The 26,453-nt window shown below is 45.0% G+C and overlaps 2 protein-coding genes across 5 annotated transcripts; both read right to left on the reverse strand.

Moving 5' to 3' along the window:
- Positions 1-5,437: 5,437 nt before the first annotated feature.
- Positions 5,438-18,482, reverse strand: LOC123497800 (uncharacterized). Its single transcript, XM_045234598.1, has 4 exons — positions 18,315-18,482; positions 14,648-14,788; positions 6,652-7,521; positions 5,438-6,555 (listed from the first exon to the last, which is right to left on the reverse strand). Exons 1-4 carry the CDS (start codon positions 18,328-18,330, stop codon positions 5,996-5,998), a joined length of 1,587 nt encoding a protein of 528 aa, XP_045090533.1. The 5' UTR covers positions 18,331-18,482; the 3' UTR covers positions 5,438-5,995.
- Positions 18,483-21,418: 2,936 nt separating this feature from the next.
- On the reverse strand, positions 21,419-25,364 carry LOC109776171 (adenylyl-sulfate kinase 3). 4 transcript variants are annotated; one of them, XR_006671677.2, is made up of 8 exons: positions 25,057-25,358; positions 23,378-23,521; positions 22,552-22,692; positions 22,315-22,464; positions 22,123-22,241; positions 21,944-22,042; positions 21,830-21,876; positions 21,419-21,685 (listed from the first exon to the last, which is right to left on the reverse strand). XR_006671677.2 is itself a non-coding variant. In XM_020334829.3 (8 exons), the coding sequence occupies exons 1-8, from the start codon at positions 25,277-25,279 to the stop codon at positions 21,587-21,589; spliced, it is 1,008 nt and encodes a 335-aa protein (XP_020190418.1). In that variant the 5' UTR covers positions 25,280-25,358; the 3' UTR covers positions 21,419-21,586. The 4 variants fall into 4 exon arrangements, 2 of the variants coding, with proteins under 2 accessions (XP_020190418.1, XP_020190425.1); XR_006671676.2 differs by having other exon boundaries at positions 21,944-22,047; XM_020334829.3 differs by having other exon boundaries at positions 21,944-22,028.
- Between the last annotated feature and the right edge of the window lie 1,089 nt (positions 25,365-26,453).

Consider the following 26,453-nt stretch of genomic DNA (forward strand, 5'->3'; position numbering starts at 1 on the left):
CAAGCAAGATTTTGCACATTTAGAAGCACACTTTTTGAATGGAACAGAAGGGGCAGCATCCCTATCCCCCACCCCCCCCCCCCCCGATCCCACTTCAGCCACAACCGAAGGGGGAGGAGGGACCGCAGCAAGCCCTTATGCTTTGGCAATGGCGGCCTGAGTCACCTCATTGGCTCTAATCAGAGCAAGCGAAGAAGAAGCGGAGCCAACATTGTGGTTCAAAGATATACCCACATCTGAAAGAACCTTAGTCAAGTGATCATCCGAGTAAGAGGGAAGAACAGGGAAGGATGAGAATGCACAACAATAGACGGGGTCGGGTGGGGAAATACCTGAGGCCGGAAGATCACGAGCTGCCGCACGACGAGCAGCCTTGTCCGCCACCCGAATGCCACTGTCGCGGATCCAGCCGCTTTTACGCGCCGTGGAGGATGGAGAGCATATTGGAGTAGAGCGCGGCGCCACCGGAGAGGAATGAGCCACCGCCTCACCCATATCAGCATCCAGGCGGCGACACAGCCCCGCCGTGGATAACTTGGTACCCGAGGATGTGCGGCTACGTGCCGAGAACTTCCTCACTGAAGACTTTCGCTTGGGGGGAGCACCAGCTGAACCACGAGGGGGGCGGCAGGGAGATCCTCAATTCCAGAAAGCGAGGGCGAGCCGGCAGATTGGAGCAGACACCAGAGAAAGGCGTGCCGGTCGGAATGGGAGCCGAAGCATCCTGAGCCGCCTTCATCACAGTCTCAGCAGCCCCCCCCCCCATTGGCCTTGTCCATCGGGGCGTTATCCTTGAACGTTTCTCGAGATTCAGACCCCATGCCATCCCATTCCGAGGTTGTGAAGTGTAGGTGAGAGCCCCCGCTCTGGTTCGCAGCGTCATCCCCATCCTCCCCACGATTATCAGCCGGCGGATGAGGAGGAGGAGGAGGGATATTGGAGTTGTCTCCCCCTTCAACATGAACCCACAGCCTGAATCCATCGGACGAGGGGAACACATCAACATCACCGTGAATCCACAAAGGGTCAACACACCAAAGCTTGAGACGAATAGGACCAAGAACAAGGAGAGACTCTGGATCAACCAGGATAGGTTTGCCAATCAACACACCAAAAGCCATCACAATTCAGAAGAGCGTAGGGCAGGAGGGATATCATCAATCAGGACCCAGACCTCTGAGAGAGGGGAGATGGGTTTGGCGACATTAGAGGCAGCCTTCACCGAGACCACGAGCTGGTTGAGAGGAAGGGTGAAGCTGGTGCAAGAGGAGATCATTCTGAGGCTACCCTTAGAAGGAAAAACGGCCGCAAACTCGAAGTCAGAAAGCTGCCGGATCTGCTAGTCCCAGCCTCCGTCATCCCAAAGCTTTAGTTCATCAAGGAGGATCTGAGGAGAAATCTTGTGGTCTTTGATGGTGATGATAGCAGCGTTGGATAAGTCAGGCGCAACAGCCACCTGTGGGATCTCGCTATCAAGGGCGTAGAAAGAGCATCCAGGGAGACCTTGGCCATAAAGCACAAAAGAGGCGGGCTTGCGACGGTTCTGACAATCCACGGTAAGGTGACCATCTTCTCTGCAAATGAGGCCGAACGAGGGGTTGAAGCACCGGGACTGGAAGTGTCCGGGCTGGTGGCATGCGAAGCAGGTGAGATTTGGGTTGAGGTTTGGAGGTTGGGTCAGTGGAGGGGATGGAGGGACAGGAGGAGGACGGGGAGGAGGCAGAATCCCATCGCCCTGGCCAGATGAGGAAGAACGAGGGCCAGAGGGAGGAGGGCGACGGCCGAAGCCACCAGATCCGGAGCCGCTACTACCCATCGGGCGACCGCCGAACCCCGACGAGGGACCAGACGAACAACCAGCACCATGGCCAAGGGAAGGCGGCCCGCGCGGAGGAGGAGGGGAAGGACGGGGAGCGGGACCAGATCCGCCAGCTGCCGCCGTGGCCTCCCAAGGATCCACCCCAGATCCGCCAGATCCACGCGCCTCTGACCCAGAAGCCGCCGCAGACGATGTCGCCGACCGCGCCCGCTCGTCCCTCTGGAGCCACTCGGGTCCCGCTGCCCAGGCCTCGCGGTCGCGGGCCACTTGCGACCGAGCAGCTTGCTCGGCCTCAAGCTTTGAGCGGAAGGACGCCTCGAGCTCCCGATCTGCCGCCCCGTCGCCCGACTCCTCCCGCCGCCACTTCTGGCCCGACATGGCCTCACTCGAGGAGCCACGCGAGCGGTCCATGGACACGACGGTCGTGAAGGAGAGGGAGAGGGGAGGAGGAGGAGAAGATCTACGGAAATGGGAATGGGGAGGCGGAAGCGACGGAGATCAGAAGGAGAGGCTGGAAACCCTAGGACCATCATCCATTCCATATGATGGAAAAGAATTGGCTTCAATAAGAAAAATTATTCAAGGCTTACATGCATAACATAATCCGTCAACTATTTATTTTATGTTTGTTTTTGTTTTGGTTCATAGTAGGTCTATTTTTTCACCGTAAAAATCTTGTATGGTTCCGTTAGGAAATTTATTACTGGACACAATTCCTAGAACCCCATAATCAGCTCGACCCGATCAACCAGTTGCTCTGCAAAATCACTCAAGAGTCAAGACACGAATTGACAAAGTATTTGGCGCTGTGTTAAACGTGCATGTCTTATCCTTTCGCTCATTTTATTTATTTATTTTATTTTTTTGCGGGGGGAAAGCATTTCATTAATTAATTGATAAACATTTTACAATCATTCATGATGATAATGCTAATCTCCTGAGGGATATTTGCAAGCCAACATGCTGTGCGTTGCTGTCTACGTCCTATAGCTGCCATGGCATCTGCAGCTTTCTTCCGAGTCCGACTAATCTTTTGGATTTGCGATTATCGTTCCTTGAGTAGCTCCAAAATTTCTGCAGCCTGAAACAAGTTACTGGAACGATCCGCCGTGCCCGCACTAATTAGCGAGATGAGCTCAGCACAGTCAGACTCCACCATGAGCGGCTTGTCGGACCAATGAAGGGCCAGTCTTAGCCCCTCCTCACGGGCAGCAAGCTCAGCCTCCAGTGGCCCTGGACAGTTGAAGATCCACCAGCATGCTGTGAAAATTACCTCGCCATTGTGGTCGCGAAGCACCATTCCAGCCCCCGCAGACCCATCTGCTACAACATACGACCCATCAAAGTTCAGCTTGACGTGGCCATCAGGCGGGGGTTCCCAGGAAGCTTCCACGGCTGGCCGGATCATCTCGCTGGAACTCTGAAGAATGCAGCCATCTAACAGGGCCAGATGTTATCCTTTGGTGGGGTCTGAACGTGGGTAATGTTTTATCATAAGTAGAGACTCAGCATATCCACACAGGAAGCGTTTGGAAACTTCAATTGGAATCATTGGTTTATCATGTGTAAGGTCATTATGAACGTGCCAAACCCGCCATAGCACCATTAGAACAAGCATGCGCTGTATCTCATTCAGCTCATGCATCAGCATCAACAACCAATCTGGCTCGTTCCTCCGAAGAGATTCAACATCCGGTAGATCCCAAACAAGTCTCATTTCCTCCCATAGAATTCGGGCATGAGGACATCTAATCAGTGCATGGTGAACCGTCTCATCTTCCTGCCCACATATGGTGCAAGTTCCCACGGGTTCCATATGGCGACGCCTCTTATTATCTTGAGTAGCTAGCGCCTCCCGAGCTGCTTTCCATGCAAAAACGCAGACCTTGGGTGGAGCTCCACACATCCATAGCAACTTCCATGCCGGTCTTGATCCATCAGGTCTAGTACTCAACTCCCCAATTCCTTGTCCGGCCATGATCGCATCCCGAGCCATATTGTACGCAGACCTCACTGAGAATCGACCATGTCTATCCGGCTGCCATGCAATCGTGTCCGCTGCCGAACGGCGAGATGGTTTGATCTTCAAAATTTCCGTGATATCTGCTGGGAAGAAGTGTTGCCTAAGAAGTGTGGTATTCCAGGACCCGTCGGTTGTCAGAAGATCAGCAACCCACTTCAGTCTAGACCGACGCTTCTCTGTAATTGGTTTAAAGGTTGGGCCCCTTGGAATCCAAGGATCTCGCCAGATGCGAATGTCTGTGCCATTACCGACTCGCCATATATATGTAGCCCTGCTTTACTAGCTCAAGGCCATACTCAATAGCATTCCACATCGAGGAGTCGTTACCCGTGAAGACCGTGTCTGTGATGGAACCAGCCGGGTAGTACTTAGCTCGCATGACCTGTGCACAAAGACTTTCTGGGTACTGAATTAGACGCCACGCCTGTCGTGCTAACAAGGCCTGATTGAACAATCTTAGATCTTTAAACCCATCCCCCCTCTTCCCTTGGGTCGCAACATACTATCCCAACTTACCTAATGGGTTTTGCGCTTACCTTTTTCTGCGCCCCACCAAAAGCGGCGAATCATCTTCGTAAGCTCGTCACAGAGGCCAGCTGGTACCTTAAACACACTCATGAGATAAACTGGGAGAGCTTGAGCAACAGCTTTAATTTTTATCTCCATTCCACCTAGGGACAGATGATTATCGCCCCACTCCATCAAGCTCTTTGCTAACTTCTCTTGGAGACTTTTAAGTTTCCCTTTACTCATTCTTCCGTCCCGCGTTGGTAGGCCGAGGTATTTCGCTTCAAAAGTCGTCTGGGTAACTTCGGGTGTACCTTTAATACTTTCCTGAACTATGGCTGGACAACCAGGACTAAATAACATGGAGCATTTATGAGGGTTGATCACTTGGCCGGTCCCTCTAGCATACACCTCCAGAACATGTTTTACCCTTTCGACCTGTTCACTTTTAGCTTTGAAGAACAACAAGGTGTCATCAGCAAACAACAAGTGAGAAATCCCCGGAGCTCGACGGCAGACTTTGAGCGGAGTGATAGTACCCTGGATTGCTTCACGGTGCAGGAGAGCAGAAAGTCCATCAGCAACAAACAAGAACAAAAAGGGAGATAGTGGATCACCTTGGCGAAGACCTCTGGATGGGACAAACGAATCAAGAAGGGTTCCTTTGAATTTTACCGAGTAGCTCACCGAGGTTACACAGGACATTATCCATTCCATCCATCAGGGAGCGAAACCCAAACTCTGCATCGTTCTTTTAAGAAAGTCCCAATCAACCCTGTCATATGCCTTAGACAAATCCAGCTTATATGCACAAAAAGATTTATGTTCCTTTTTGCAGTGCTCAATTGCATGGAAGCATTCAAATGCTACCAAAGCATTATCAGTAATCATAAGCCCGGGGACAAAGGTGCTTTGGTTCAGGGATATAATATCACCAAGAATCGGTCGAAGTCTGTTCACCAAGCATTTAGCCACTATTTTGTAGAGCACTGAACATAAACTGATCGGTCGAATTCTCTTAGGGTCTCCGGCTGGTCTGATTTTGTGATTAACACAATTGCCGTGGAGTTAGTCTCTGACGGCATGTGTCCTGTCTGACCGCCGCAACAACCGTGTCCTTCAAGACTGCCCAATTCCTTTGATAGAAACGCGCCGGGAACCCCGGAGCCTTTAGGGGGCCTATTGGAAACAGCACATCAGAGATTTCTTCCTCAGAGAATTCTTTACAAAGTGAATCATTCATCTCATCCGTTACTTTCTTCTCCAGTAGGCTAATGATTTCGTCTGCATTCAAAGATGGGTCTCTAGTGAACAACTCCTTGAAAAAAGAATAGGCCATCAACTCCATGACCGAGGGGTTAGACTGCCATACTCCCTCGTCATATTTTAGCTTCTTAATCTTGTTCTTTCGAGCCCGCCATACAGAATTACTATGGAAGAACTTCGTATTTCAATCGCCTTCTTTATTTTTACTCGGTTACAGAGGCTAGCTCAACAAGACTAAGTCGCAAAATAAAAATAAAAAACGTGAACTAGACTCACGCTACATGGCTTATATTCAGATAACTGAAACTTGACACCAAACTGACCGACATATCGTGGCACCGAAACTGCTCGGGCAGACACGTGGAACTAAATTTGTGCAACTATTTCTGCTTATTAATTAAGGAGAGGGACCCAATAATTACTTGAGCTATTTGAAGAATAAGCAGAATGACGGCGCCAATGAATGCCACGAACTGCACATTGTCGAGCATGTTCCTCTCCATGAATGATCCCATGAATTTGTTCCATGCACTCTTGGAGCGCTTGTCCAGCGTGTGCCAAATGTCGTAGAGGTAGCTTGGCTTGTCGTTGATCACTCCCTCACATAGGTTGGAGAAGCCTTGTACGACCACCTCGTTGTTGCCCAGGAAATTAATGATGATACCTTCATACTCGAGGAACTCGACGTCCTCAGCCTGGCGTGCCAACTGCGACATGAAAACGCAGTATGCCGTCACCGGCCTCTCCGGCATCTGCTCCTCCAGCGCCATCAGGTTGCGTAGGATGGTCCACGTGTTGCCGTCGATCTGCAAGCAAGGGATGAGGAGAGTGCCTCCCTGAAGGCTCACGTCAAGGATGGATTCCACCCCGGCCTCGAACTCCCGACGCTTGAACTGCACGTAGGCGCACCTGCGGTACAGCGTCGCCCGTTTCCATGGACCTGTGCCACCGCGTAGCTGTTGTTAAAACAAGAAAATTTATGTTGAAAAATGCATCCTAATTTAATTATATACTATATGCTAATGCAAAATTTCACCTGTTCCCTTGTTCCTGACGATGTCAATTGCTGCTTCACCAGATTTGGGTGGGGCGAAGTAGGTGTGCACCAGGTGCAGCAGGTGAGCAGGTTCTTTTGCTGGCGACTCCGGCGTTGCCTTTGTGATGTAGCGCCCTTCGGCCAGCAGATCCCGGACACGTGTGCAGAGGAGGCCTGGCTCGTTGCTGTAGCCAGCTAGGCTTTGCAACTCCTTGAGGACGATCCAAGGTATCTGATTCTCAAGGAGGAACACCACGTCCCGTAACAAATCAATCTCGTCCGGGCGAACGTCTCCTTCTCCAGGGGATGTTTCTACCATGTCCACAAGTAAACAGAGAACATATATCCCGTCGCGCATCATCATAGCCGCGAAGGCTTCTTCAGTTTCTTCAGCTCTCGGATTACCAGCGTAGCATTTCATCGTCTTCAGGTTCTTCAGATCTTCGATTACCTGAACCTTGTGCTCTTGGAGAGTCAATTGCGGGGCTTCCTCCTTCCTATCCTCGAAAGTCAAACTCAAAAACCTGTCGACGAAGAAGCTCTTCTCCTGCTCTGTGATATGTAGTTCGTTATCACATGGTTGTTTCCCCTTTTTTTCTGCGTAGCATTCCATCGCCCTTGCCATCAGATTCTCCAGCTCTCCAGGTTGCTCAAGAAGCACACTCACTAACCTGTCGACCAAGACGCTCTTATTCTGCTCGTTTTCCATGACTTCTTTCCCCTTTTTATCATGGGGGTTGTTTTCCGAGGGTTGCACCATTGACGCTTCATGGTAAGGGCCGATCCGCACCGTGAATGGTGTGAATCGTTCTTCTTCGACCATGCGGAGTGCTCTTCGAATCTTCGCAATATGGATAGTAGTACTTCCAGCTGCACCAACATATGCAATGCAACAGCACAGTTAATTAGTCCAAGATTGTGTGGTCCTGCCAGCACCATGCATTAGAGCGGTGTGTGAATTAACATGCAACACTGAATTGCTCCTGCTGACGTCTTTGAATTACAAAACACAAACAGCCCAACGTTATCTTACTACAAGCCAGAGTTAATTACTCCAAAGCATCCCTACACGTAGTTCCGGATGATAAATCTACTCACCACCGTTAAGCTATGTACAACAAACAAGGCAAATACTCCTTCCTTTCCTAAGTATAAATCTTTTTATAGATTTCAACATGGAGTGCATACGAAGCAAAATGAATGAAACTACACTCCAAAATATGTATATATACATCCGTATGTAGTCCATATTGAAATCTCTAAAGACTTATGTTTAGGAACGGAGGGAGTACGTTTTTATAGGACCCGACTATGTCTATCATACATATATTACTCCTATCCTATGAAAATAAGGCTCTTTTGATCGTACCATTACTACCAACTGGAGGTGACTAGTACAAAATAAAATCCAACCCCTGATTTACAAGTGCAGTGTGGACTTTTTAAGAAGAAAAAATTTATTTAAGCACTACTTCGACTTGATATTACATTCATTTAGCCTAAAATCTTGTCGACCAGATCCATGTTTTTTGATTCCCGTGTTCTTCTATGAGGAATCACTATGGGAAAACTCAACATCGTTGTGTATCCAGTGCTTTGCCGACTATATTATCTTCGTAACTCGGCAAACAACAAATCTACTTCCGTTTGTTGATTATAACAGTCAGCAAACAAATAATGCTCAGCAAATCAGAAACTTTGCTGACTGTTACACTGAACACACACAAAATACGGGCGAATCAGAAGCTTTCCCGAGTGTGTTTCGCTCAGCACACTCCTCAAAGTTTTGACCGAATGATGAATTCAACCAAAGGCAATTAAATAAATAAATAAAATGGGAAATTTGTGCATGAAATCACTTATAGGGCTAAACTCACACTTCAACGACACCGAAGGGAATCTTATTGGCCCCGGGTTAGTGTTTGTCCATTGTCGGGGCGAGGAGGTGTCGAAAACACATCGAATATTGTGTGGGGTCCTAACATATGTATGTAAGGGTGGTGGAAAGTCTAAATAGCAAATACACAACCACCAAGTGTGACCTGGTTCACTAACCACACCACACCACACCACAGAAAGATTCTCCACTTAGAGGAAGAAACCCCCACCACAAGGCCACCGTATGGAATCTTGTGAGAACTTGGACTCCAATTTGGTTCCATGTTCCAACACGGAAAGTAGAAAAGTCCATTGCTCAATCCCTTTTTTGACGCCGGTAAAAAGGGTTGACGGCATGGGGCCCATGGTTCAGGGCTGGGTATGGCTGTTTTCAGGATGAGGAGGTGTTGGAGACCCTCAGAGTCGTGTGTTGGGTCCTAACTTGTGTATATAAGGGTGTGGTGGAAGGTGGAAAAAGCTAATGCACAACTCACATTGTGAGCTCATTCACAAACCGCACTGTCCCGCAGAAATATGTAGCGGATAGATGGTGAAACCCCCACCTCGAGGCTACGGGCTCGCCCTGAGTACTCCATGTCGGAGCCCTATTGGGACCAAGCCGTGAAGTCGGAGTACGAGACGTGCCATGTGATGAATACCTTGACTAGGGGTATTCACCACGTCGTCTTCTACCAGGTGGGTTGGGTAGAGGACCCCTATGGCGGTTCATCAATGGGTCACTTCAGACAACCCATGACATATTCGAGGAAGATTCCACAAGACTTGGTGATTAAGACAAGGACTCCTCTTCACCGACATAGCCGACTACTACTCCTATTATCCTATGCCTCTGATACATTATATAAGCCGAGACAAGGCTAGTCGATAGATTATCGAATCTTATATTCATTAGAATAATCTCGTGGTAGATACATGTATTATGTACTATGCACCATATCAATACAATCAAAAGCAGAACATAGGTATATTATCTCCTCGAGAGAACCCGAATCTGGGTAAATAATGTGTCCATGTTACCAAATCTCCAAGATGCATAGCTTAGGACCCGTACCTCCAATATGACTGATTTAGAACCGACATTGGTGGCACGCGCAGGTCCTCGCTGGGAGACGTCGTGGTGCAATGGGAATTTAGATCGGCTCTGACGCGATCTACACGTAGGAATCGAACTTCTTCGTCGCCGGCTCGACTGGTCATCTTGGCTGGACCGAGGACTACACTCCACGTCGGATCATCAAGTTCGAACGGGTGCTTAGATCATCAACTCAAAATCTCAAACGAGATCATGGAAGAATCAACTATGAAGCTCGCGGGCTCAACCTCAACATTGCCCTCATGCGACCGTGCAGTTTTTATGAACAGCGGATTCGTGTTTGCCATCCCCGCCTCCTTGAGTGTCGCTTTGACATTTGCTTTGGTAGAATTTTACGGAATTGAGTCTAAAACAACCCTAGAAAATTTCATCGCGTTCAGAGGGAGGAATCTCCAGCAATCTCCGACATACCAAGGCGTCTTGAATCTGGACGGTAGTCTGAATGAAATTTGGGCAGGCAATCTTGCGGTAAGCTCAGACATCTTTTTGAATAGCCAACCGTTCATCGGCTGCGGAATTAATATATCGACCAACCCTCAAAATTTCTCCTCGATCCGACCGTTGAAACTCCTAAAAACGTCCGATGAATGCATCAATTTTTTGATCTGTTTTTTGCGCAAAAACGAATCCGGCCCGAGTTCATATCTTTGTTGAATGGATTATCGGAAGTCTTTTTGAAGGAAGTTTTTTCTAGAGTATTGTGTTTTGTTCTTAAACACATGCCCATAAATTTTAAGCCTTTTTCGAGGTGATCTTCACCGTCGTGTCGGTGTCAAACCAGTCCGACCACGTTGCTCCACGGATGCCGACTAGCACGAGCATCAACTGCGTCGGCGCTTCATCGAGTTGACGATCACCACCTCGGAGAGCGAAACATAGAGGTCGGCATTGCAAAACCTAAATCATCACCAAGACAACATCATTGCCCTGAGGAGTGCACAGGTCGGTCGCGTCGTCATTGCTGCACTGTTAATTCTTCAAGCTGGCATCAACCACGTCACAAATTTCGACATGCTTCGGCATCGCCTCATCGAGCCGATGTCCACCTCGCCGACCTGCTTCAACACACCGACTTGCATGGGGGCTCCGACATCACCACACCGACCCGCTCCGACACCTGGGAGGGACCAGGGGCTTCGCCATCACTTCATCGACCTATTTTGGGAACTTTGGCGTCACCCTGCCGACTTGCTTCATCACCTCGGCTGGACTGGGGGCTTCGGCTCGACATATCGGTAGTGTTGTGCTGTCACATCATCAAGTCGACCTCTTGGCTCAGGCACCTTGGGACCGGCTTGGGGTTGTGACCTCGCCCGATCGCAAGCTCGGACCACGTCATCAACACCGAGCACATTCACCAACTAAATCGCTTTCATGATCAACTTTTTTCAATTTTTATTTTTGTTCGATTTGACCCAGTGTTATATTTTTGGTAAACAAAAAAATTGTTTCTTAAAAACTCTTCTTTTTCCCATGTTAACTGGTGGCTCTTAAATTTATATGAGCCGTTTTATAATAAATGTTTTCTTCTTAGTCGTTGCAAAATCTTTTTCTAACACTCTTTTTTCGACCCGAGTGTATGGTCAATAGACGAATGGCCTGGTTTCTCTCTAAAATTGCTCGAGTCTACTTCGCTAAACTGGCATGAGAAGCAGTCCACCTTCAGGAAGGGAGGTTGAAGCCAAGGGCTGACCCACTTGAACTCTAGAGATCGGATGTGTCATGTTAAAGCATGACAAAAGCACAAATTAATTTTAAGCCCTATTTTGGTTGGTACCAAAAACTTGATTCAATTCAGATGTAAAGTGTTTACATGAGTTTTTTGGTTTTCCGAGCTTTTGGCACCGTTAACCTATTTGATGATTTTCTTTCATATGACAGAACATCCTCTTGATCGAGGTGTCCTGCGTGATGGTTCATCTTGGGAAATCTTTTCCATCCCGCAGGGTCTGCCATGTGGCCCAACCCAAGTCTCGGGGGCTAATGCATTGTGTATTCATACAGAAATTTAAAGTGCAATAGAGTTTCCAAGGAGATTAAGATCCTCAGTTCGGTCGACCGCATCCAACCTGGGTCTTAGGAGCTATTGCGCACTATGTTTCCTTTCCTAAGTATCGAAGTATGATGCCGAGTAAAGACTTGTTCCTTAGGCAGATTTTGTGAAATCGGCCTAAGTCTTAGAGGATCCTGGGATCAAAAGTTTTTATCGTATCCTTCAGGTGCATCTCGCATTTTAGGCCGGCACACACCTTGAGGGCTACTGGTTATACATCTCGGTAGAGAATAAATCACACCGATAAAAAAACCACAAAAAGGCCGAGGTGGTGCACCACCTTGGAAGTAGTACGGCATAAATTTCGGATGCGAGTGGATGGCTCCCTAGAGGACAATTTCGGTATTAAGCTCGGCTGAACTTCTTCAACCATTTCAGGACCGAGGTAATCTATGACACCTCGGATGCCGACCAGCGTTGGAGATCGGCTGCAAAAGGACACCTCGGATGCGGTCTGGTGTTGGAGCTCAGATGCAAGAAGACACCGCGGCTCGGGAAACACTTTGAACCCGAGGTGTGGAGTAAAAATAACAAGGTATTGATAAAAGCCATGAACTAAAAGGGGCTCCTCGGATGCCTGACGTGTGAACTCCTCGGATACCCGACGTGTGAACTCTTTGGATACACCTCGGCAATCCTCGAGATTGGAGATGGAAAGATTTGTTGAACCAGCTTTCAAGACTGGTGGCCGAAGACGAAGGACAGTTCAGAAGAACTGAGGAGCGTCCCCAACTTGAAGACCGGTTCAAGAGGCTACTGATGGAGTCCTGGACTAGGGTGTCCTCACCACTTCGTCTCCCGGCCAGGTGGGTCAGGCCGAGGACCCCCATGGTGGTTCACCAATGGGCCACTTCGGATAGCCAATGAGGAAAATTTCACAAGACTTGGTGCTCAAGACAAGGACTCCTCTCCACCGGCGTAGCCGACTAGGACTCCTGTTATCCAAGGTCTCAAGTACATTATATAAGCCGAGGCTAGGTTAGTTGATAGATCATCGGATCTCATATTCATTAGAACAATCTCGTGGTAGATACATGTACTCTATACGATACCCATATCAATATAATCAAAAGCAGGACGTAGGGTATTATCTTCTCGAGAGAGCCCGAACCTGGGTGAATCATGTGTCCATGTTACCATCGCTCCAAAATGCCTAGCTTAGGACTCCTACCTCGAGATATGTCGGATTTAGTACCGACACCGTGATCGCTCCACTGACCACCTTGGTCTCCGCTTGTCGCCTAGCTAGGTAGAAGAGGAGGAAGCAGGTGGGACAAGAGCGCTGGACGTGGCATGCAGCTAGCCGCCGAGGCATCGTTGGTGCAGCTTTGGTAGTCGCTGCGCCGCAACCTCCATCTCAGCCACTGCCAAGCAGCAACCAAGTTCCTCTCGGCCGGAGGCAAATGCACCGGTTAGATTATGTTAAGCCTAGGGTTTAGGTTAGGGTTTAATTTTGGTTACTTTGTAAATGATATCTAAAATGAATGAAAAAATTGGTATCTTAGTTAAATTCATAATCCTGCCGCTATTTAAACATATTTCGGATGGATGCATTATTGAAGCTGCCCGTACTGGCGGTGATCCCCGACGACGAATTTGTGTTTCACCGGCGACGAAGTTACTGGTGGCATGCACTTTGACACACCATCCTTTTGCTATGGTGGCATGCGGTGGTGCGCTCCACTAGCTACTTCTTATCAGTGACGTGCAGTGTTGCACGCCACCACAAATAATTATGAGTGGCGCATAAACAGTGGCTTGTCCAATACACGCCACTAAGGGCCAATTTCACACCCCTGCCGACGGGCTTTCTCCTACTGGTGGGTAGACAAATTCCCAAGTGTGATCACGTTTGAAACCCTCTTAATCTTGCGAGGCGTACTAATATGTATATAAGGGTGGTGGAAGGCGGAAATAGCCAATACACAACTCACAAGTGTGATCTCGTTCACAAACCATAGTACCCCACACGAAGGTTCTGCACTTAGAGGCCCAAACAGATTAGCTTGCCCTATTATTTTTTTACATTTAGGTAGTGATCTTAGGATTAGTTCACATTCTATTGTGGAAATAAATACTGGCATAACTCCCTATTTTCCCAATTGACGTAATGGGTCATATAGTCATTACAACAAATGGGAAAGGTTACTACCTCCTTGGTTTCAAATTTATAATAATTTGACAAAATTTATGGAAATATGTATTAAAAATCTTAGCGCCAAACTAGTGTTATTAAGTCGACCATAATGTATATCTTTAGAGTATACCGTATTTGATAGTGTAAACATTGGTATATTTTTCTATGCACTTAATCAAGCTTTAAAAAAGTTTGACACAGGATAAAACTAAAAACTATCATAATTCAAAAAAAGTGAGTAGATAAAAGTTATAGACCATAGCTTGTTTACACAAAATTTATTCTCTCTTGGTTGCTCTCCTTTTTATAATTTATTGTGAGGATGTACTAAACATACTCAAAGAATTCATAAAACCCATTCCACTATAGGTAGGTCAATTAAAAATTAGTAGAACATGTAGCATGTTTCTAGGTGCTTGGGATAGTTCAAAAATAAAATGTAGAAACAAAAACAGTTTGCCCCCCCCCCCCCCCCACCACAAAGTACAACACCACGAAAACAGTCAAAAAAAATTCCATGCACCCGGAATATTATCTGTGCATCGGATTTATGTAACACTTTCTTTGTTCTCCTCGCATTCGAGCAATATGCGTAGTTCCAAATATATTTAGATATACTATAAATTTACCAACATCTATATTATTATTATTATTACGACATCATTACATTTTATACAGAATGAATAATATGAAAACTCCATTTTTAAGGAGAAAAGCTGCTAAAATTTAAATTGTAATTGTTCAGTACTAGATATAATTTGTAACCACATTATCAATTCATTGCAACAAAAGGGTAGATTCTACAAACATTTACCAGGACATGTCTGGTCGATCTTGGGCCCTGTTTCCACATGACGGGTGGTGCGACGAGAGGAGTGGAAGCACCTCGATTGTGAGGACTCTCGTATGTCGCTATTTCCGTTTTGTTCGCCGGGATTGGCAGCAGAAGAAATTTCTGTTGGAAGATGCCACACTTAATTTGTTAACAGCATAACAACAAAAGGTGCTTCTATCCAATTGTAACATATGTATTCAAGAATATTGAAGTAGGCAGAACATTAGATAAAAACCAGAAGTTGAAACTGCTTTTGTTGGAAAACTATGTGTTTGTTATGTTTCTATAAATTGGAATTTGTAACATAATAAATTTCTGCCTGAGTAATCCTTTTCAAATTTACCCATAATCCTCTATGCCTTGCATTCCATTGACTTCTTTATGTATACAGAATCTAGGGCCAAAATGAATTCCTATTGTCTCTGTAATTTCCAAGACATAACACCAAGATGATGTCATTTTTTCCATTGATATTATCTATGTTCAATGACTCTCTGAAAACTTGTGACTCATCAAAATATACAACATAAACATAACAAGAGGGTGTATATAGATTCTGTATCTGGTATAAAGTTACATACTAATTCTCTGCTGTGTTGAAATACACCATACCTTTAAATATTGTTTCAACATGTAACGATGGGAAAAATATAGCAACAAGTCGTATTATAACTACTTAAAAAAATCTTTTGTAACATCAAAAGAACTTTTCTTGATGAACATGTCAAGAGAAAAATTGGTGGGTGTGAATTAAATCATGGAAGCACCATGGTTCCAAATTTTGTATGATTCGTTTCTCCATAGAATTAGAATGTTCCACCTAATTGAACCTTGGTTTGAACACACATCAATACAAGATTAATTCCTTACTGTACTATTTTGATAAATTAATACTTAATATTCTTGATTCGCATTGCAACATGCCTTTATCATAAGGATATTAATCCATTTACAGTTTCACTAATAAGAAGTAACATGACACATAATGTGATCTAAGTATATTGGTCCAACCAGTGTTACCTTTTTTTATAAATACATGATAACATCTATATAGTTGTTTGTCAAATAAAGATATCTACCTATTGCAATTTACAAATTTTCCTTGCTTCTTGCTCCATTACTTGTTGCATTGTTTTTGAGCAAATCAGGAGTGTAGACATGTTGTAAAATAAGTTTGTCTTCTCCATTTTCACATCATAATTATTCCAAATGCAACTTTTGGTTGCATTTTCTTAAACATATGGTAATAAGTTAATTTAGTATCTACTTTACTGGTATCAAATGAAGTTCCAATATGCATTTACAAAATAACTTATTAGAAATTATGAGACTTAACAAGCCCGTTCAAGTGCACAGATTGAGGATTAGTATTACATGTAACGATTTTAACTTATATGCATGTGAATATTTTTGTGATTAAATTAAATCGTTCAATAGGTGAGGGGTATGAAATCTGTGAAAAATCAAAAGAACATTTCTTGATGAAATATGCGACGAAAAATAGAACTGTGTGCCATTTAAATCTTGGAAACACTATGTTCTTAATTTTGTGTGATACTTTTCTTCCTAGAACTAATACGTTGCAACATATTGAATGTTGGCTTGAGATATTATCAGTACAATGCTAATGCCTTACTTAATATATTTTATTTGCGTTGCAGGTCTTACCTCATGACAAATAATAATTAAAAAATTATAGTTACAACATAAAGATTCATCATCAGTTCTATCAGATTTTAAGTCACTGTCAATGCCACTATCTATGATACCACATATGGTATGGATAAACTTCTGACAAACAGGAATATTCAAGATAATAAATCGTTGGCACTGAACGAAGATACCACGGGTTGAAGAAGTACATTTGCCAAATTTCTCAAGGAAACTAGAAATAGAAAGAAAAAAACTGAGTTCGATGGGGAATGCAAACATTTGAACTTTTTAATCCTCGGGAATTAATCTCAACCAAGTTGACTAGGACGCAAAAATAAAAGTGTTAGTCATCAAGGCAGGACAATCCACATAAAAGAACAGAGCATTGTATAACATTTGACCTAATCTCTTGAGGGAACGAAAATTAGAAAGTTCTCTTTTTTCTTTTATTAGTGCGTCTAATGGGGAATGCAAACATTTGAACCTTTGAGGCCTCAAGAATTAATCTCAACCAAGTTGACTAGGATGCAAAAAAATAAGTGTTAGTCATTAGATGAGTCTAATTCACATAAAAGAACTGTGCATTGCATAGCATATGCTCACACAGAATTCTAAAGGTCCGAACTAGTTGAAGAGAGTTCTATTGTAGATTTGATACGCTAGTTTAGTACTTACAATTTCGCTACATGATAGGAGGCACAAGCTTAACATGATCATTTATCATACATAATTTCTAGTTTTTATTTTATATTTATAAATAACGTTCGTTGGTCTACTCGAGGAATAATGTTCATCATTTATTGGACATATTGTATGAAGGTGTTGTACTCTTATTTTACAATATGGGTATACTGAAACATAGATTGCTTGTTCTGTAGAGTGGCCAAATCTTGCAATACTATTTGAAAAAATGGTATTCAAAGTATTATATGTTTGACAGCAGCCTGGTAAAAAGGGAAAGTATACGCATGCTCAGGGATCAGAGCATTAGTTCAAAAGAGGAACTAGAGTTTAATCTTGCCAACAAGATCGTTCAAAAGTAGGACATACTAACTAGCTCGTATGGTACAAAATATAATATGGATCAATTTCTCAGTCAGAGAAATATTCTAGATATTAAGTCACTGGCACTAAACCAAGAAACTGCAGGGTGTAGAATCCCATTTGACCTAATATAATCTCTTGCAGGTATGAAAAAAAAAAAGTTCTAATTTCTTTTTGTGAGTTCCGTGGGGAGCGCAAACGTCTGAACTTTAGAAGCTTCAAGAATTAGTCTCATCCAAGTTTACGAGCACATAAAAGATTAGGCATTCTAGTATTCTAGTCTTCGTGTGAGGCTAATGCATGGTGCACATGACAGAATTAGAAAGTGTATATCATATACCCAACTCATACATATGTCTTATGGCAAAAAAGAACAACCAGAAGAGAGTTTGACTTGGATTGCAAATATTATTCATGCATGGTAGTGTTTTACTTGCAGTTTCACTAGGTTAAACGAGGCATGTAATTCCAGATCATATATCATAAAAAGTTTCTATTTTTCAATTAAAGCATATAAACAAAGTTTATTTGTCGACTCGAGTGATAACATTCATCATCCATCGGATTGAGTTGATGAAGGTACTGTAGACTTATCTTAGACTAAAGGTCTACTGAAGCAAAGATTGCCTGGTCCTTTCAAAAGCCATCTGCCCCTTCCCATTGGATTTTTTCACGGAAACCAAAAAGGAAAGAAAGACAGTACTAGTAACATCCATCAGCATGATGCTACACCGATTGGACAGAAGTCACTCCCCCTCAGCCGGAAATAGAGTGTTCAATTCTAAAAAAAATATTTTTTTGGAAAAAAATGTCGGTGTTTAAATCTAAGAAAAATAGAATCATAAAATTATCGGTGCTCAAATATAAATTACACATTTCTCTATGTAATAATAATCGAAATGGACTATCTCCATTGAAGAAAAACATGGATCTTTTATTTACTGCTTACCTTCAGACATTTGCATTCGATCGGTAATTGGCTCCCAAAGCTAAGCTGCTATGCTCATCCTTCTGATCTATAGTAGCGGTGTAGGTTGGTTGGTAGTTTGTACGCCGTAGGCTAGCTCTTATATACAGTGGAGTAGTACTTACGCGCACATATACCTCTAGATCTCTCTCCCCTTGAGGTGAAAGGATGATGGTAGCGCATGTGCGAGTCTGCGAGAGCGTCAGAGTTAGCAAACCACGCCATGGGAAACAACAGCATCCACATGAGGACGCCGGAACAAGAGACAAAGAGCACGCACAAGAGCGCCAAAGCTAAAGCCGAGCTGAGGAAACCAGCTCCCCGTAGCCCACGTTGTTATTGAAGTGCTGACAAACGCAAGAGGACAGCAGTACTAACAAGAAACACAGCGCGGCTAGTTTGTATCGCTCGTCCTCTTCTAGGTTGGCCAGAAAGCTATACGTATGGTCTCGTCCGTAGCTCTGGAAGTACCTAGTGTGGTATTTCGTCCTGTATGCATAAATGAAACTTGCGATTTGCCTGCAAAAGATGCCACATAAAACGGGCGATGACCTGGCCGGGGCATCTTCAACCATAAATTATTCTGTTATATAGACACCGCGGACTAGTCAATTCATGAGCTTTAGGTGTGTTCGCTGTCGGAATCAAAGCATCTGTACGCGGAGCGTTTTCTGTACGCCAAGGCAAATTATCGGGACGCTCGGCTCGTTAAACAGACGGCGCTTGGCACAACATCGGGCCAAAGCTCCAGGGCTGTATGTTTGCCGAGTGTGACACTTGGGGAGATAGACATTTTTCTTGTTTTCATATGACTTTAAATAAGAATTTTTTTATGTGCTTTTCCATCTCAATTTTTCTTGCCTGTATCGCTCACTCTTTCTCGTCTATTCAAAACCCCCACTTCGAAGCAACTGGAGGGAGGGAATCTTTTGAAAAGTTTGGCTCAATTTTGTTTTTTTGATTCCCTAAGCAAACTCCCATGGTCTAGCCCCTTTCAAATCCGGTCAATGGGATAGACGACAGGGGACCCATGGTTAGGGGCTTAACAATTAGCCTGTCAGGCTCACGTCGTCAGCCCGGACTACCCATGCCAAGGTTTATACCGGTCCCTTCAAGCTCCATCTAATTTTTCCCCTAGTCAATCCCTCTTCTCACATACAGATGCCCTCTTTTCACGTCCACACCTTCCACATCAACCACAACCCTGGAGCTACCACGGCGCCAGACAACACTACCATCCTGCACGTATCCGTTCCGATCTCGGAAGCCGCGTCGTCCCGATCTCGCGGCTAGCTGGAACTACGCGGAGCCTCGCCATGAAGATGTATGGCATCGCCGGTACTCCCGCAGAGATCCTCCATCCCCTCACCGGAGCCCTCATCGTGCCACCGACCATCCACGTGAAGGATCGACAACGGATCTGGTCGACTGGTCGGGATGCCAGATCCACGACCATTTCCACCGCCCATCGTAGAGCCAGGGAACCCACTGGAGAATCCCGCCGGCCATGGGGCTGCGTAGCCGCCGCACGGCCAGGAAGCCGCCCTGGCCGTCATGCGAAGCACCCTACCCGAGGCGCCCCAGTCGCTTCTTGGGTTACCACCACATCGTCCTGCCCTAGCGCCACTGGCACCAGGCGCTGCCGCCACCGTGGCCAATGCCGGCGGCAGGATTTGATCCCCCCCCCCCCCCCCCCCGGATCGCCTTGGAATGGCGGAAGGAGGAGGTCCAGAGTACAGAGTGTTGTTTACACACATCCCAAAGAGAAACATGAGTATAGATGCTTGTTTGACACACCGACCAGGCAACAAACTCGCTCACATCAGACTGTCCTGGTGGGAAACATAGAAAAAAATCAAATGGACAGGAGATCGAGAGAGAAACCCAACGGCGCAGTCAAGACCAAATTTTTTTTTTTAATGTGGGCAGAAGAGCTGCCAAATTCGTTGATCAGAAAAAGGTATTACAAATAACACCACCAGAGGAGGAATGCACTGTATAAGACGAGTGCTAAAAAAAGAAGAAATGAAACGGGGTTGCTTGGTTTATCGAGGGAAAACGGGCAAAAACCTAAGTAGCGCCTAACAAGACTAGGCCTAAAGCACCACAATACATACAACACATCAAAAGACCAACTCCCCAAAACACACCCGGCCGGGCACTAGTGCACACCGAAACCGGTGTATCAATCCAGGCTGCCACAAGCATATCCACAAAACTCAACGACATCAAAGAGGAACGCTATGTCCGATAGAGCAAACATATGCCGCTTCAATCCTACGAGGTTGGCCGACATAACTTGCCTGACACACTTGCATGTGGAGGGTGCCTCTGCCCTCTCACGGAGATGCTAGACAAGCCGTCGCCAACCCACCTACACGAGCACTGAGTCCCTCTGACCGAGTCTATCTTCAAGACAATGTCCTCAAGAGGAGACACGACACCGAGCAAAGCCGATAGCGTCGTCATCGTCCAACCCGGGGAGCGGCGAGAAAGGTAGATCCGGCGCTCAGGCGGACGTGTGGCTCACCTCTATTAGTCGTCGGCTACGAAGCGGCACCCACATGCTGCTGGTTATGCTAGTGAGCAGTGGCCATTGGTGCGTGTTGTTTTGGCTCTGTTCAAATACCTCGAGAACCAACGGCGTGCTTCCGGCGAGCTCCTGAACAGAACAGGGAGGAGCGGCGACCTCCGATTACTCCGATAAAGGAGGCGTTACGTGGGCGTGGAGGGCAAGCGGAACGGAGGAGCGATTAGCGATGAATGAATGGGGCGGCGTGCGTGCCTCCGGTGGGGCGCTGGGTTAGGGAATGTTGGTAGGGGAGGAATTGATGTGGAGGGATTAGCGCAATTGATGGGATCAGTGGGACACAGCGGGCGGAATATTCCTTTGCGGGTGGAGTGCGCTCAGTCATATTAAATTGCTAATGGCCAATCTAGCGGTGCTAATCAGGCTGGGTACATTTTCAGGGTGGCTTTAAGAAAGAAATGGTTTTTCCTGTGTGTGTTTAGAACTTTACAAAATGCAAGTGGGTGCCCCTCCCCCTCCCATCGCTCAATGCACACAGCCACACGAGTCATTCTTGTTGCGTCAAAACATTTCAATTTATTATAATGATGTACAGATTCGATCTTTATGTCAATATATATGTTCTCATACTATCATCACTCTTTCTAGACATAAATACTACCTCATATTTCACATCCCTTGGCGATCCAATTTCAGAATGTTTTTTCATCCATAGCATACGTCTCTATTCCTGTAAGAACTCATTTGCTTCAAGATATGACACAACTTGATCAGCCATCGATTTAGGCGTGGCGCAGTCACCAGCTTTGCACTGTATCACTATCTGCAAGGAGCAGTTAAATGGCTCACTCAGCGAAATGAATACCCATCATTATTGAACTAGGAACCTCTTACAGAGCAGATGGTAATAATAAAACTATGTCGCTTTTGATAACATTTGGGTGTTCAAATATTTGCGCTTGCTAACCTCGCAGTCAGAAGGTGCTTCATAAGGATCATCAATTCCAGTAAACCCTGCGGATGATTTACAAAGTAAGATTTGCAAAACATAATAAAGATGGTGGTCAGTTGGTTCTTTTACCTTTGATTTTTCCTGCACGGGCAAGCTTGTACAAGCCTTTTGGATCCCTAGCTTCACAAACTTCAAGTGGGACATTCAAAAACACCTAGAGAAAATACACTTTTCTATGCCGGTTACCTTGATAATAAGATCGACCAGATATATGGTTTGAAGGAATTCTACAGTGTGTGAAAATATACCTCGATGAATGTAGAATTGTGCAGTAATTTGCGGCAAGCGCTGCGTTCACTTCTGTAGGGTGATATCAAGCTAGCAATGCAGATCAGACCAGCATCTGCAAACAGCTTTGCTACTTCTCCTGAAAAGTTGGACATGAACACATTTAGAAATGGTATAACTGCAAGGGGGATTTCTGAACGGACAAAACATACCTACTCTGCGTATATTTTCAGCACGGTCCTTTGCTTCGAAACAGAGGTCTCGGTTTAACCCATGCCTTAGATTGTCACCGTCTAGAATGTAGGTCAGATGACCTCTGGAGTGCAGCTCGCGACTTAGCGCGCATGCTAGTGTGCTTTTCCCTGAAGTATATGTTGAGATCTTACAAATATAATAGAGGCTCCACAGTTTAGTGTATGACTATGATGGCTTGATCAGCTCATAAATACCTGAACCACTTAACCCTGTTATCCACACAACACAACCCTTCTGATTTAGCAGTTCCTGCCTCTCAAACTGACCTATTGGACAGTCATGCCAAAGAACGTTTGTCGATTTCCCAACAGTTGAGGTCACAAGCTTGTCGATACCTGGTAATTTCAGGCTTGTAAGGTAAGGATCTTGAAAGGATAAATCTTGTATTGTATAATGCTGCCAAAGATAATCACATTTGGTGTATAGTGTTCCAGGATTGTGATTTCTCATGACTGAAGATCTAAGAAAGGTGCTGATTCATGCACTCTGCCATGATTGATTCCATACAGAGAAGAAGAGTGCTAAAGCTTGTAAAACAGGAGACATGATAAAACTGAAAATGTTTGGTTGCATGGACATGTCATCGAGGTGAGCATCCCATTTCAGGGTCCCAGTTCCAGACAGTGTCAGCAAACTATGATTTTGTCAGCACCAACCAGTCCACAGAGAACCATGTGCTGTCTTAATAGTATATCAAGTTTTCCATTTTCTTCTTGAAGTTCTCTATGTCAGTATCATCAAACTATGGTTTTGTCAGCACCAACTGTTCCTCGCAGCACCATGTGCTGTTTAAAAAAAAACTTGAGACATGTTCGAAAAATGACAGGGGTTATTTGTCTTAGTTTTATACCAGCGAGCAGCCTTTTTTAACTGCATTAAAATTCCAAATAAACCCCTGTCGTTTAAAAAAACTTTTTTGCCTCCCTTTTTGCAAGCCCCACGGAGAAACTGTTACACTATGTATCGTCAAACAGAGGATTACTGACAAGCCAAACTCAGCTGTTGTTCTGTCATACTCACCCAAACCGTTCTTATCCGTGCATGGCTTTCGTCCTGGTTGTTGCTCATACTCCATCAGGGACCAAGTTGGTGGGGTTGGTTTTGAGGATTGGACATCCACAAATATGTTAATGCACCATGTGTTGCACATGGTGAGAAATTTATCTGAAAAATCAGCTAGGGACTAATAAAATGGATTGAATGAATTTCCTTTTCCCTGAACAGAAAAGGATTGAATGGTACTCCCTCTGTTTCTTTTTTACTCTGCACGTAAGCTTTGTCTTCAAGTCAAATTTCACAAAGTTTGACTAAGATTATAGAAAAATGTCATTAGATGCATCATGGAACTTGTGAAATTTGACCAAGATTATAGAAAAATGTCATTAGATATTGCTATACTTTAATATAAACTTTGTCGAACTTAATAAACTTTGACTTAAAGCAAATCTTATATGCAAAGTAAAAAGAAACAGAGGGAGTAGTTGTAAGCATCGAATTTCCAGGTCAGTTAGTACGTCCAAGCAATTATTTGGAAGCACTCATTTATGATTCAAGCAATGAAAAATATGATAGAAAAATAAATTTCAGTGCCCGTGATTCATTCACTAGTTTTACAATAACAGAAGTATGCGTGGCATATTTTTACTTTGGGAATATAAATGATTTTAGGTACTCGCACTGGAAGTATTAACTTTTCAATGCTAACAGTTCATATGACGACGGTGCTCTTGTGTCGTACCCTCCTTGGGGGCATCATTTTTGGAAGTGTGCACAGACTCGAGGGACTAGTGGGCGGCTTCTGCGGTGGAGCGGCGTTCCCTGTGATGCCTCAATGACATGGAGTCTCGGCAGCATGGCGCTGCAGGATCTCGATGACAGATGCGTGATGATGGACGCGCGTAGGGAGATGGCGTTGTCTGGCGCCGTGGGGGCGTCAACGACAGGCCTGGAAATGTCGATCATCAGTACCTGCTCTGAAGATGGATTGGTGGAAAATGGTGGTGACGGCCTTTGCGGCCTATGCATGCGGTGTTCGCTGAGAGCGCGACGGACTGGTCTGTCACCAGACCCGGCAATTCAGCTTGGTTGGGCCCTCCGGCTTTAGATGTTGGGCTTTGGTGTGATGTATGGGTATGCAGCCCCGACAATCTGCACCCTTTAACTGGATAGGAGTAGCGATGGTTGCCGCCAAGATGATGGCTTTAGACTTATTGATGTATTACTTTGTAAGGTCTTGATGAACAATCGAAGAAATGGTTGCATGCATCACCCCGGGCACCTCCTCATTTTAAAAAAAACTACTCCCTTCGTTCAATAAGTCATTTCAGACAATTTAAAATAGGTTGTTTTGCACATTGTCTGAAATGTCTTCAAGGTCTTATAAAAATGAACAGAGGGAGTAGTTCATATGATTTTTAACTTTTACTTTATGTATGAGAAGAAGATGAAGAAGAAGGCTCCCATCATTTTTCTAATTCCGTTTGTTTTTCTAGTTTCTAACCAAAACCATGTATACTTCTCTAGGCAATAGCCACCATCTAGAAAAGATGGCATTTCGGTTATACAACACAAAACAATACTACTAGAAGATTTCTCCCGGCGTTGTCAAAAGAAGATGTATTAACAGATGGCAATATGTTTAAATGGGAGTATTAACTGCAACGAGCAGGAAGAAGACTCGCAATCAATTACTAAGTCACCTGCCATGGCTGATCCATTGACGGGCTGCTTCCCGGCAGCCACAGCCACCACCGGCACGGCTTCTGACCCCGTCATCCTCTCCCCTGCGTCCGCCGCCACGAGCCTGCCACCGGCTCCTCCCCTCCTCGGACCTCCGGCGACACCGACGGACCACAGCCTCGCCGCTGGCGCGCCATGGCGGCCAGCGCCGGAGCACGGCCGAGGAACAGCCTTCGCTAGCATGGTGCGTTCCGCGTGGTACTAGGTGACAGATGCGTGCTATACACACACGCCTTCCGTCGTGGCGGAAATTTGACAAGAAGTCGCCGACGGACCATGGAACGAAAACGTCTATATATAGCCGATTCTTGCGCCAGTGAGTAAATTGCGTAAAGCTACCACATTTTAGGTTAGGGTCACGTATGACTATCTTTTTTTTCATATACCTACCAAAAATTTGGTTTTTGTATTAAAAAATATTGATGATTGCTTTGATTAAATCTGACCTGGATTATGACAGTCGTGGCCTACTCGCCAAGGCTGACATGGCATGAAAAGTTGGCTCTGTTAAGTTAGATGTTTATGACACGTGGGGCTCCCTTATCCTTTTTTTACACAAAAGGAAAAAGAGAGAAGCACACCCTCACCGCTGTTGTCTGACTTCCTGATCAAGAACATTTGGAAGGAACCTAACCGTCCAATTTTTCAACGGGATCCGTCTTACATGCATTGAGATGGCGGCTCTTGCCTTCGAAGACATATTAACCTCAATTAGCCCCCTCGACTCTTCCTAAGACTAATTTAGCTCTCTCTTAATTCTTGCTAAAGCTTCGCTCCTACTTGCAAAACATGGCACCTCTGTACATTAACCCTCTATTTCTTCTAAATGAAAAGGCATTGCTCTTGCCGATTCCTTGACTTCTTTTTATTATTCTATGACCGAACACGATCTATTAACTCAATTTTACATGCGCAATTTTTTTGTTCTCTATGATATATGTAAGCTTACAATCGAGAAATTGGTATGCATGATTTGCTTGTGTATATAAATTAAGTATGCATTTTTTTTCTACTTTACAGAAAACAAGGTGATTCTCAAGATAAAGTTACATTTTCCTTCATTTGAAGGACAAGTACACAAGCTAAGAAACCATGGCTCCTTTCCCAAGATCTCCCAAGACAAGATTTGGGAAGCCGGAAGCCTTATATACGAGGAAAACGCCATTAAGTGGACAAGAATTATTCCCCATGGAGGTGTTCCTGCCCAAAGTTAACTAATAGACCAGATTCAACGAACCTGAGTTCCAGTCGACGTATGCAGCTAGCTTATGTGTCGGTAAGTAATAGCATGTGAGGTAATCAATTTCCTCTACTTTGTAGGTTTTGTGAGCTCCCAGTCAGCAACCACATAACCACG

Source organism: Aegilops tauschii, chromosome 3, assembly GCF_002575655.3.
Source record: "Aegilops tauschii subsp. strangulata cultivar AL8/78 chromosome 3, Aet v6.0, whole genome shotgun sequence".
Taxonomy (NCBI): domain Eukaryota; kingdom Viridiplantae; phylum Streptophyta; class Magnoliopsida; order Poales; family Poaceae; genus Aegilops; species Aegilops tauschii.